This window comes from Dreissena polymorpha, chromosome 2 (assembly GCF_020536995.1).
Source record: "Dreissena polymorpha isolate Duluth1 chromosome 2, UMN_Dpol_1.0, whole genome shotgun sequence".
Classification (NCBI taxonomy): domain Eukaryota; kingdom Metazoa; phylum Mollusca; class Bivalvia; order Myida; family Dreissenidae; genus Dreissena; species Dreissena polymorpha.
Window position 1 is genome coordinate 232,453 of NC_068356.1, and position 13,571 is coordinate 246,023.

The 13,571-nt window shown below is 34.2% G+C and overlaps 1 protein-coding gene across 3 annotated transcripts; it reads right to left on the reverse strand.

Moving 5' to 3' along the window:
- Positions 1 to 478: 478 nt before the first annotated feature.
- LOC127865555 (uncharacterized) lies at positions 479 to 13,175 on the reverse strand. 3 transcript variants are annotated; one of them, XM_052405399.1, is made up of 9 exons: positions 13,031 to 13,175; positions 10,412 to 10,457; positions 8,266 to 8,964; positions 7,896 to 8,012; positions 7,755 to 7,783; positions 6,752 to 6,778; positions 6,299 to 6,352; positions 5,186 to 5,372; positions 479 to 2,729 (listed from the first exon to the last, which is right to left on the reverse strand). In XM_052405399.1, the coding sequence occupies exons 2-8, from the start codon at positions 10,449 to 10,451 to the stop codon at positions 5,229 to 5,231; spliced, it is 1,110 nt and encodes a 369-aa protein (XP_052261359.1). In that variant the 5' UTR covers positions 10,452 to 10,457; positions 13,031 to 13,175; the 3' UTR covers positions 479 to 2,729; positions 5,186 to 5,228. The 3 variants fall into 3 exon arrangements, 2 of the variants coding, with proteins under 2 accessions (XP_052261359.1, XP_052261360.1); XR_008042683.1 differs by having other exon boundaries at positions 486 to 2,729; positions 8,351 to 8,964; XM_052405400.1 differs by lacking the exon at positions 6,752 to 6,778.
- Between the last annotated feature and the right edge of the window lie 396 nt (positions 13,176 to 13,571).

Genomic DNA, 13,571 nt, shown 5'->3' on the forward strand with positions numbered 1-13,571 from the left:
TCAAAATAAATCTTTTTTTAGTCGTGGCGACTTTGACCTTGCAGATATTGACGTATTTCTTTCGCGCGACACACCGTCTAATGATGGTGAACAAAAGTGCAAAATGATTTTTAAATCTCACAATGAACGACAAAATTATGGCCCGGACAAGCTTATTCCGCCCGCCCGGCAGCAAGACCGCCAGCCCGCCCGCCCGCCGACATTCGCCAATCTAATAACCAGTTTTTTTCATTCGGAAAACCTGGTAAAAAATTACCATGTCATCGGGACCTCTTCTGGCCAGACAATATTTAGGCCGAGACACTCAACGGAGGTATCTGAACGTAGGAAGCTCTCACCTTCCAGCCATTCTTGTTAAGACTTGTTTTTATATGAAGCCTCGTTGGCAATTTCAAGGCTGACAATCATCAACATTATGTCCTAACACATGCATGCTGATAATTCTGAGATCGACAGAAAGAGATCATCTTGCTTTTATTAGCTACTATAATGCACATGCAAACAATTTAACATTAATACCTGTACACATTACAATTGTGCTTAATTTAAACATACTGTGTTAAACTTTAAATGTAAAGCTTTGTAAACATGTTATAAAGTAAAACTGATTTCCTCTTTCAACTCCCAAATTTTCCTTTGTTTCAAAACCGAATCTTTTGTTGTTAAATGGTGCTTTTAGATTTAATTAATTTAGTTTTTAGTTTACATACATGTTTCTTATAATTTTTTATTACGAATAGACATGTTGAATGATATGACTTTTTAATTTTTAAATGTGTTTCATATAAAACATTGGTGCGATTGTAATAAAATTATAACTAAATACACGTCGGTTCCATGTCATGCCCAAGGTTTCAACAGTGTCATCCTATTTCTGCGGTTCTTGCACATTCAGTTTTTTTTCACATACGCAGTTCCTCCAGAACTCTTTAGTTCAGGCGTCGTCTTAAATATAAATTTACAAGATTAGCTGGTGTAAGCGAATAAGAACGGAACATTTTGAATTTGGAGTGATTTCATATTTTGTAAAATTATGGTTAACATTTACAACAGCTTAAATGTTCAGGAATCAAATAAACCTTGAAGATTTACAATGTCAATATTTAATCAAGCATTTTCTGCCATCACATGTTTCATTGTAACAAAAGTTACTCTTACTCAATCATCTTTAAAAAGCACAAAATTGTTTTAAAAAAAATATGTATAATTAGAGCTTTGTCACAGACGTGACGTAAACCCCCACATGCTGCATTGACACAGAATATTGTGCATGCTGTCTTCACAAAACAAGAGAAGCTAATTTATGGCGAGTTTTAAGAATTATTATGCCATTATTATTTATGGCCATTTTGACCTTTGAACTCTTGAATTATTTCACATGACACGCCGTCCAATGACTGTGAACAAAATTAATGTACAGAGTCAATCTAAAATCTCACAATGAATGACATAGTTATCGCCCAGACAAGCTCATTTATGTCCAATTTTTACTTTTTAACTCAAAGTGTGACCTTGACCTTGGGGATATCGACGTAATTCTTTCGCATGACACACCGTCCAATGATTTTGAACAAATGTGCCAGATGATTTTAAAATTTCACCATGAACGACATAGTTATGGCCCGGACAAGCTCATTTATGGCCATTTTTGACCTTAGAACTCAAAGTGTGACCTTGACCTTGGAGATATTGACGTAATTCTTTCGCATAACACACTGTCCAATGATGGTGAACAAATGTGCCAAATGATTTCAAAATCTCACTATGAATGACAAAGTTATGGCCCGGACAAGGTCATTTATGGCCATTTTTGACCTTAGAACTCAAAGTGTGACCTTGACCTTGGAGATATCGACGTAATTCTTTTGCGCGACACACCGTCCAATGATGGTTAACAAATGTGCCAAATGATTTTAAAATCTCACATTGAACGACATAGTCATGGCCCTAACAAGCTCATTTATGGCCATTTTTTACCTTTGACCATCAATACAATAAAGGTACTTTGGTGATGTATAAATTTCAAGGCATATCTGCATAATTATTCTTGATTAACATGATTACCCATTTACAAATCCAACAAACATTTCAGGTACACAATATTCCATGTCCAGTTTTACGCACGGGACATCAGTTTTTGCTTTGGTTCGAATATTGTAAGCGTTCCACTGCTACACTTACATGTTGAGTTCTTATATGATCCAATCCATAAAACAATATCTCAGGCATCCAATGAGTACACATTAAGCTATATCCAAAACGTTTATAATAAGTCGTTTAGATCCTTGACGTAAACAATCCACCAGAGCATTCGATGTTAACCAAGTAATCCCCACCAGGATTGTATACTCTCATCTCCTACACTTATTCCATTCATAAAACGGTTCAAACGTGATTCGCAGTCGTACAGTTACATCCTGGATATTGTTCAAACAATGTTTAGCGTCGTATTATCAGTTCCTCGCCGAAGAAGCCCTGGATTGAAGCCTTATTCGCTTAATGTGTCTAGTTAGTATAGCGCTATAACGGCGGGTGAGTTGATGCTATAAGATACTTGGAGCCATAAAATGCATCGATATGGTAAGCTTTTGAACAATATATGCTTTTCAAGTTATATTCTTGTCAACTGCGCCCTTCTGAGACTACAAGCTAAATCTGTGGTAACATTACTAGTTGCTGGTGCAGCCACCTTCAAAGATCCATTCCCATCTAATAACCAGTGCCGTCGTCTTGAAAAAAAGAGGGAATAAAATGCAATAGTAAAACCTAATGAATAATGGTTGTACACAATAATAAGCCAACATCCTTAATTAAAAAAGACATTCATACACTTTTAAGTTCCGCTCAAAATTTTGCCAGGAGATTATAGATTTATTACAAATTCCTTTATTATATCTTGTGTGCATGAAACATTTCCATAGCATAAAGCTTGTTAAACCGCTCAATTATTTAGGAAACTTTATAACTTTAAGTACGATTCATGTATTAAGTATGAACCGTTAAACTATTACAGTAAGTTTGCATTCACTAACTTACGCATCTTTGCCCCATACGTTTTGCGTTTCAATATTTCAAGTGAACATTATTGTAACAAATGTGTTAATTTTTGAAAAGTGGCTTTGGGTCTAGTGGCTTATGTCTTATGTGTAATTACGTGAACAAAATTCAATGTGTTTTTTTAACTACAAATTACATGTATGTCTCAAATATAATTTTCCGAAGCATTCTATTATCAAGAGAATTAAGAATTACTTTGTTATGTACATGTTGTTATTTTTTTAATCCAACATGCTTGAATACAGTTTCCTTCATTAATTGATCGGCTCTTACAGTTTGGGTGATAATTTATAACTAGTACATTCGCCGGTGCGTGCGTGTTACTGCTCTTAACAAAATTCAAAAGAACACACACACGTTGATGTTTTGTTTGGTTTGCTAGTGTATTTTCTTCGAGATGATTATCTGATTTGTTAGATTTGAGAACTTGACTTCCAACACATTATCAACTCTCTCTGGCTTTTGAAAATGAAGTAATAGAATTAGGCAGTGAGACTATTCATTTAATTGTACTTGTATCGATATTTTTGCATTTCATTTAAGCTTGTATCACTGAAACAGTTTATTGCATATCTTTTATAGTGATTTTCGTTCATACTAATATCATTTAAAAAGGAACATATTTAACGAAAAGAAGTCAAAATTCAACGAGCAATTTTAAGTGTATATTTTTCATAAACAACGTTTCGGACACGATAACCTGTATAAAGTATGTTATAATAAACAAGAAAATACTACTGTGGTTTCTTATTCTACAAAAGTTCCAACTAGTCGATGCATCAACAAACAAACAGCTAACTTCACGATACAACAAATCGGCGTGGAACTGTGTTCTTGAATAATTGGGGATATCGATTACACAATAAGATGTTCGAAAGACGAACAGATGGTATACGTTAAAATATATGATTGAATTTCTAGTAAAGTATTTGCTTTTAAAAAGTTGGTGGTTGGAATTCTAAAAGGTTAAATGGGAACGTTGAGATTTTCATTAAATAATCTGTTCATAACAGAGATGCTGATTTGAAACAACAAATCTTGCAGTTACACAACTATAAATTGCCTTCAATTCAATTAGTCATAGTCAAGCGACGTGAAGGTGTTGGTATGTAACTACTTAAAATAATACCTTAAAGACATTACATAATTATGATAAATCAAAAATTAAGCGTTGAACGCAGCACAAGTAAACCTGATGTAATAGTGAATACATAATACAGTAAAAAAATATTTTCATTATATTTCTCTGTTCATAATTAACTTTTTTAGGGTAAACCTAACACCAATAACGAAAGAAATCTAATAAATTAATGATATTTTATTGATTGCAGTGTGGCTCCGTTATCCGAAAACAAAACAGTGCACACGAACATGAACTAAAACGGTTTATCGTAAACGTGATAAATACTAGTTAAGAATGCATATGGATCGTAAATTGCAGCGAACTTTTTTCTATTGTACATGATGATATGACAGGTCCAACCTGAAAATCACAATGCATTTAAATTTTATCTAATTAATGCAAATCTAGAACGTCACACAATTAAACTACATAAATAAGAAAATGCAGTAACACATGTGAATCACGAATTACTTCAAATAACATACACTACTACTAAGTAGTCGTGTTAACACAACTGCAAGTCTATAAATTTAGAACACCGATTTTACGGCGCGTTATTAGAAATACAAATTTTTCTAAGCCCATTTCAAAAACGTAAAAAACTCATTTTGGGGGGGGGTTGATTCAATTTAAAGAAGCTAATGCAAACCAGCATACACCATTCAAAATGGAGACGCGTGTTTTCTATAGATACAATCACATCATGGCTGGGTATTTCCGTATGCAATATGGGAGTAAAAGATTAAAAATAATTAATCACGGAGATATTCATGCACAAGAGCAATAACATAACGAATGTAGATCGACAGCACGAGACGTTGCGATTACGAGTAGTAAAGAAACGAAACTAATCACAACTGACATGCAATGAATTAAGCAATATAGATATAGAAATCGAGTTAATTCGTTTACACGTAAAACAGTTTGTATTTTAGTTTCTTCAGAAGACTATTCAATTTGCGTGTAATAAATTTAAAACGACTTTTAACCAATAAATATTCTTACCTTCGCGTTGTCGCTAGCACTGATCGTCCCCGTCACCTTGTTTTTACTCAATACCTCTTTTAATTTCATCTTCTTTAGACATGGATGTAGTGTTCACGCCTTCGATTACCTTGTCAGCAAAAGTACTTATTTCCACTGTGGTCGACTCTAGTTCATACGTCTCTTTTGTTGTTGTAGCGCGTACTTCCTTTAGTACGAGACATGGATTTTGTTAGCACAGGCTAATTAATTGATGCAATTATGGGTAGTGTGGTGACAAATTACCCATTACTAAAGCTGTCGATGATAATAGGACGACTCTTCGATCATTATGCATATTCAGAGTGCGTTCAATAGTGTACCTATGCAATGATTATCATGAACAATATGCGTTGTGCTGCGTACAACGCGAGTGACAGCTTGCATCTAGTTCACAAAGGATTGTTTTCATACTAAAACTGATACATGATGTACTTTAGACTTGCACATGGTTGGATGTTAAAACAATAATGTGGAAACAAACACCTTTTGGAAGCGTCTTTTTAATAGTAAATGTACTTAGTTTTATTTGTACGAACCGCTTTCGGGTAGGATTAAAAATATTTAAAGCTTCATGACATATTTGACCATGTTGCCATAGGGACGAACACACCATGGTATTTGAGTTTAAAGCTACTATCATGTTCTTGCAAAATATATAACAATGAACACATATTACAAAAACATTTCTTAGAAAAATAATATAGATAAGAATAGCACTTTACGTGTTTTACTTTATTAACATGTGTCATAGGTATAATCGAAATGTAAACATTATACTCAACAATCGATAAATATTTGTGACATAAAAAATATTTAGATTATTATTCATTATCATAAATCGAAGTAAAAGGTAATGGGTTGTTACACTTTTCATCGATATTAAGTCAAAATTGTGTATTACAAACGTTTCAAATACGTTGTAAAGTTGAAATGATCAGTAGTGTATTAGATTTTTCTCCAACATATTCCGGTTAGTTTTCCGCTGAAGGCTAAAATAATGCAAATATTTAGTTGGTTTGAACCGCTCAGAAAGGTCACACGTATGTGTATGTAGCACTTTTCTAAATACAAACAATATTTTAAATTGCGTACCCTTTCTCGGCTATGTCGAATATCCATGGAGCTCTCCACCAAAAAGGTTTCGTTCTGTTAAAAAATAAATTAAGGAAATCGTGAATGATAAACGCCTTAATATCGCTTGCTAATGTTTATGAAATAAACATATTTCTGACATATTCCAAACGTATATCGTCGATAGCAAAAATAGATACCAATCGACGCTTAATTATTAATCATTACCTTGTTGGATACACTACTTTATAAAGTCAATATAGTTTATATACATTTGCCTTTAACAAGAGTGCATAATAGTACTGAAAATAAAATCCACTAAATAGAAGTAAATTTGCCGAAAGGTAAATTTCATTTATAAATTAAAAACATACGTTTATTCCATAACCCATTCTAGAAAACATTGTTCATTATTTTGCAATCTACAGCAGTTTCAAGTTAAGACGAAGCTCATTCTTCATATGTGATATTTACCTCTTTTGCTTTTCTATTAAATTCAACCTAAAAATAAAATAGTTCACATGAATTACACAAGAAGCACCCAAATATGCTAGACGCACGCACTTTGTAAAAAAGAAACTTAAAGCTAAGATTAAAGTGTTCTTTTAAAGAATGCAAATCGATTGCTGACTTAAGACTTATATTTATTTTTTTTTAATTATAAAGCTTAAATAGAGCCGAATTTTAGTAGGATAGACAAATGCATTTAAGCGAGGAGTTTACATCTCAAAGTTTCTGCGAACGATACCGGTTCGACTCGCAATCTACAAAGTACAATATTACATGATGAACGTGTAGTCAAATCATCTCTTTTAAACAAGTGAAGTAAAATCACACCCTATATCAGTTTAAGCTGTGTTGTTATTACAAATAGTCATAAATAATTAGAAGTGACGCACCAAAAGCATTAATGTCGAGTTTAATTTGTTATTCAAATCCCAAAATGGCGACATTAAAAAACGAAACTTGTATTATAAAAAATATTGGCTTCAAAGTAGAAAATGCAGTTAGAGCTTATAGTGACAGTTATTTTGGCTTCTCTCCTCAAAATAAGACAATCTTTTTTTTGCTTGACAGATTGTTTTTTCCTGTACATGCACTTGTGATCGCTTTTCCAAGTAATACTTACGTTTGCTGATTAAGTTCAACAACGTTGTGTCAACTTAATAAATAGTTGTATGCAGTTCAGTATTTCATTCATAATTAAACAAATCAAATAAAAAAAGTATACTATTCTAAACAATTAACTTTACAAACAGTTGAATATTTAAGAACGCTATGCTATGACAATCAATGTAGTTTTATTTTAATTAACTTATATGATATTATGTATTATCTGACCCGACCCGACCCGAATTTTCTCGGGTATTTTAATTTTGACCCGCCCACCGGACCCGAAGAATATTTTTGACCCCTGTGAGCCCTAGTTAAGAAAAACCAAAACGATACGTGTATGTATATGAGAAAAACACTTTACCCTCTGGTTAGCTTGACTTTGACTGCGTTCTAAAATTAAAAAATATCAATTTAAATGATGACAATCAATGAAACCTTTAAAAGTTAATAAATCTATATTTTCAATATAAAAACGATTATCAGAAAAATAACATATACTTACTGTGTATCGGAACATAAATAATCAATCCGATAAGGATGATAACCACAACGACACAAACAGGAATCGCAATTGAGTAAATAGTTTCATTGTTCGTGCTAGATTTCCCCGAAGATCTATCTACAACATAGAACACATTTACTATATCAATTGTTAAATCTCTTAATCAATTACGTGAAACTCATACAAGATTAAATGCTGCACTATTCATGTTAATGTTACATAATATTTTATATATATATAAAACAAACTAATAAGAAGTTGCACTTAACAGGTAAATGTCTACACTCACAAATGAAGCATTTAAAAGAATAAGTGTAGACTATACAGTACTACTGTAACACAGACGAATGGCACAGTAAATGAAATATACCCGTTTCATTCTGTAACACTTCACGGACAACATCGATAGTGTTATAAAATTCATTCTTATAGTCAGCCATGATATCAGTACGTACACTATTGCTGGGATCGTAGGTTTCACAACATATGTATGTGCCAGTTGTTTCATCGTCTAAAACGGTTATTTGCAAAATTCCTCCGCGACCAGTGTAAGAAAGTTTGTATTTGCTGGAAATATCTTTCCCAAACATTAAACATGATTTTGACATTTCGTCACATTCGGCGAGTGTTCGAGTTACTTTTAATTTACTGTTAAAGAACTTAAACGTGAGTTCTGAGTTTGAAGAACATTCTATTGACTTTCCCGTCACAGTGACCATTGCATCGTTCCCAGAATTATCACCCGCAAATGATAAAGGCGACATAATGGTCGTGCTGGCAAACATTTCTGGTCTGTACGTTTCGAAGCATAAATAAGTCCCATGTGTTTCTTCTGGATTTATAATTTGTAAAATACCTCCGCGACCAGTGTAGTAAATTGTGTAAGTGTGTCGCAGAGCCTTGTCAAGCATAAAACATGTTTTGCTCATTACGTCACATTCTGCAATATTTCGCGATCTATTTGATGTTTTGCTTATAAACGTAAATGTGAGTTCTGATTTTGAGGAACACTCTATTGATGTCTCATTCCATTTTCCAAGCAAGACATTTTCATGCGTTTCATTGGGCACTGAAATAATGCAAACAAGCTTAAGTCTGATAATTCCTATATGTAGAAATATTGGCATTAAGTAAAAACGTCAACGTTTAACCCGGTCTTGTGAAATTTACTATTTAATTTAACAAGTATCGTTGAAAACGATGGATGCTCCCCGATGATGCGCTTTGTCAATCTATGTGTTAATAACCACCTAAAAAAATCTATTATTAGCCTCGGTGACCTTGACCCCAAATGACATCAAGCGTCATCAAAGGTAAAGGTCTATGTAAGGTACCTACATGCCAAATATGTAAGAGATCAGTTAAATATTGAAGGCGCTATGAAAAACGTAACAAAAGTGTGACGGAAAAATATATTATTAGCCTCGGTGACCTTGACCTTGAACCCAGTGACCTCAAACCGTATCAAAAGGTAGAGGTCCATGCAAGGTACCTACATGCCAAATATGAAAGAGATCGGTAAAGTAGTGAAGGCCCTATGAGAAACTGTAACAAAAGCGTGACGGAAAATCTATTATAGCTCGGTGACCTTGACCTTGAACCCAGTAACCTCAAACCTCATCAAAAGGTAGAGGTCCATGCAAGGTACCTACATGCCAAATATGAAAGAGATCAGTAAAGAAGTGAAGTCCCTATGAGAAACTGTAACAAAAGTGTGACAGAAAATCTATTATTAGGCCTCGGTGACCTTGACCTTGAACCCAGTGACCTCAAACCTCATCAAAAGGTAGAGGTCCATGCAAGGTACCTACATGCCAAATATGAAAGAGATCCGTAAAGTAGTGAAGACCCTATGAGAAACTGTAACAAAAGCGTGACGGAAAATCTATTATTAGCCTCGGTGACCTTGACCTTAAACCCAGTGACCTCAAACCTCCTCAAAAGGTAGAGGTCCATGCAAGGTACCTACATGCCAAATATGAAAGAGATCGGTAAAGTATTGAAGGCGCTATGAGAAACGGTAACAAAAGTGTGACGGAATGAAGTAAGGAAGGAAGGAAGGACAAACTGACAACTATTTGCTCCGCCGAACTTTTATTTCGGGGTGCACAATAAGGTAAGTAGAGACACATAGCGTTGAGTCTATTAATTAACGGTTTGCTAGCAAGCATTTTATAGAACAATATAGAATTAAAAATTTTATCATGCCATAAGTGTACAGCATTGATTGTTTTATACCATCGACCCACTTCATTTAGTGATTAAGGCGTATGACGAAAACTTATAAGACTCTTTTCTCATGTCAACATAAGGTACACAAGCCGACTTGTTTAACACCCGCTGATTGAAATGTAGTTATATAGCCACAAGCAATAGTACCGAACTACTTTTAATGATATATGTATACAATTGAAATTCTAATTAAATACCAACTTATTTAATAATGAAAATATATATTACATAGATGTTCGGTTCAAATGGTTTACTATTTCGGTCAGTATACACAAAGCCCTTACCGTGAATAATGAAAACGACCAATCCACACAGAAGCCGCATTAAGACCTGCAAAATTACGAGTGAATGTCTTTCTCAAACTATCACAAGTATTGTGAATATATATAGTCAGTATGCACAGGATTTAATATATTGTATTACGGTTTACGTGTTTCACATCATATAATGAACCCTCAAACGTATTATTTGTACATGCATTTGTGCTCTCGTTGTGCAGTTTTGCATATCAAATGTAATACATCTATGTATGAACATGTTTTTATTGTTAAATTCGATTCATGTCTACAGGATATGACGACTTCGTAGTTGATGCCGAGTGATATGACTTACCTCCTTAAATTGGCTAATATTAACATTAAAGGTATTTATAATACTTCTACGTTTATATCAATCTGATATAAATGCGCCTGATATATTGTTTCAGCAGGTATGTAGGCGTATACATCAGTCTATGTGTAGTTTTAGGACCGTAAAGTAATCATCATAAAACAAGGTTCAACAAAACATACAATTGTATACCAAGATATAACATATTCAAGGACAAAACAACAACAAAATAACGTTGTTAACAAATATTAAATGCAAGTGCTTATTACATCACAGGTAACACGTTAAACATCTTAAATTAACATAAATTATATTCGTTCCATTAAAGTCGGCATAAATACAAGATTTGATAATAAGTTCATTGAATTAATAACATCATACTTTTAAGTAAATCAGTCTAGTAACTTGGGGCAACTTTCTGATGACTTTTAAACAAACAAGCGAATTCGTTGAATTGATATCACCCACCAAATATATTTTGTTTATGAAATAGGTTCAAATCAATTGATAAACGTTATAATCATAAAAAAGCTAGAGCTTTGTCACTGAGGTGACGAATACCCCCACCACCGCATTGACACAGAATATTTTGCGTGTTGTCTTCACAAAAAACAGCGGACACCATGCTCAATGTTTAAAACGCACTAAGTGACCCCGTGACCTAGTTTTTGACCTGCCATGACCCATTTTAGAATTTGGCCTAGCCATCATCTAGATACAACTTCTGACCAAGTTTGGTGAAGCTCGGATGAAAACTACTTGAAATAGAGAGCGGACACCATGCTCAATGTTTTAAACGCACTAAGTGACCCCGTGACCTAGTTTTTGATCCGGCATGACCCATATTCGAACTTGACCTAGCCATCATCTAGATACAACTTCTGGCCAAGTTTGGTGAAGCTCGGATGAAAACTACTTGAATTAGAGAGCGGACACCATGCTCAATGTTTAAAACGCACTAAGTGACCCCGTGACCTAGTTTTTGATCCGGCATGACCCATATTCAAACTTGACCTAGCAATCATCTAGATACAACTTCTGACCAAGTTTGGTGAAGCTCGGATAAAAACTACTTGAATTAGAGAGCGGACACCATTCTCAATGTTTAAAACGCACTAAGTAACCCCGTCACCTAGTTTTTGATCCGGCATGACCCATATTCGAACTTGACCTAGACATAATCTAGATACAACATCAGACAAAGTTTGGTGAAGATCGGATGAAAACAACTTGAATTAGAGAGCGGACACTGAATACGGACCGACAGACAGACCGACAGACCGACAAGCTCACTCCTATATACCCCCCTAAACTTCGTTTTGTGGGGGGTATAACTAGGTGTAGGGTAATTGTTTTTATTCATTGCAAGTCTTCTGATTGATATCTATACCCATTTTGTGTTGAAATCTTGTAGAGTATCTGACATTTAACTTTGAAAAGTTGCACCAAAACAAAAATAACAAAGGGTATTTATGTTTCTTGTGCATGGTACTTATTCCTATTTTTGTTCACACCAATGAAGTTTAATGTTGAAATGTTGTTTCGTACCTGAGATAAAGCCCTGACAAGTTTTATCATACAAACACAACGAAGGGCAATAACTATTATTTAAGGAAGTATAGGGTACTTAAGCATGGAACTTATCCTCATTAATATTAATACAGGCTTGAAGTTTTATGTTGAAGTTTTGCATGGAATCTGAGATAAAGCCCTGAAATGTTACATCATACAAACGACGGGCAATAACTCTTATTTAAGAAACTTTGGGATTATTGTTTTTGTGCATGTCACTTCTCCTCATTGATATCTATACACCTATACACCAAGTTTAATGTTGATATCTTATACAGTTTCTGAGATATAGCCCTACAAAGTTTTGTGACAAACGGACGGACGGACGGACGTACTGACGGACGGACGGACAACGCCAATTCTATATCCCTTCGCCTTTGGCGGGGGATAACAAAAATGTCTCCGGTGTATATCAAATTATGCTTTTAATGAGACGTTATTTAATTGACGTTATGTACGACGTATTAATTTCCGTGCACAATCGACATTGATTAATTGGTCTGGCAAAACACATTAACAATTCACAATTTTAAATAATTGTTTTCAAACAGATTTGGATAAGTTACAGAATTTATTGATTTCCAGTCCGCAATATTTGTAATAGCAAAAGCAGACATTGAAGCATGGCTGATATCATGGGCTCCCCCCCCCCCCACCACCACCACAATTACCCAATAGACTATAATTATCTTTCTGTTACGAAAATATATTAATTAACCTACCTTTTCGTACTGGTTAGCAATCGTTAGAGTTGTTATTGGTATTCCAAAATCGAGTGAAATTACTCCGCAATAATCAAAAGTAGTTACGTCCGTGTTTGCTACCTGTAATCAATATTGCACAGGTTATCATTGAATACACAGAAATACGATACGCTGTCAAGGTAACGGTAGCGGTCTTAAAGGAAGTGTTATCAAAATAACCTCCTGATTAATTTTATTTACGATGTCGCTCGATGTCGAGTATAATCTTTATTATCACGACAGTTGCATTTTCTTAAGTTATTTGTCTCCTAAAAAAATTGTTCTGCTAGAACGTTTATCTTGTTTATTACTTTCATTTACTTTTCATTTTCAATAAAATAAAGTGTTATTGTTATTTAGATTATGACTCAGTGCAAACAAAACATTAAGTTATTGGAAAAAACAAAAAGCGGGAGTAACCGAAAATATAATGACGTCACTTCTTGTTGTCATTCACAATAGCAAATCGAAATGCGAAAGTCGGGTTATTAAAATATATATTTACAAAAAACAAATATTT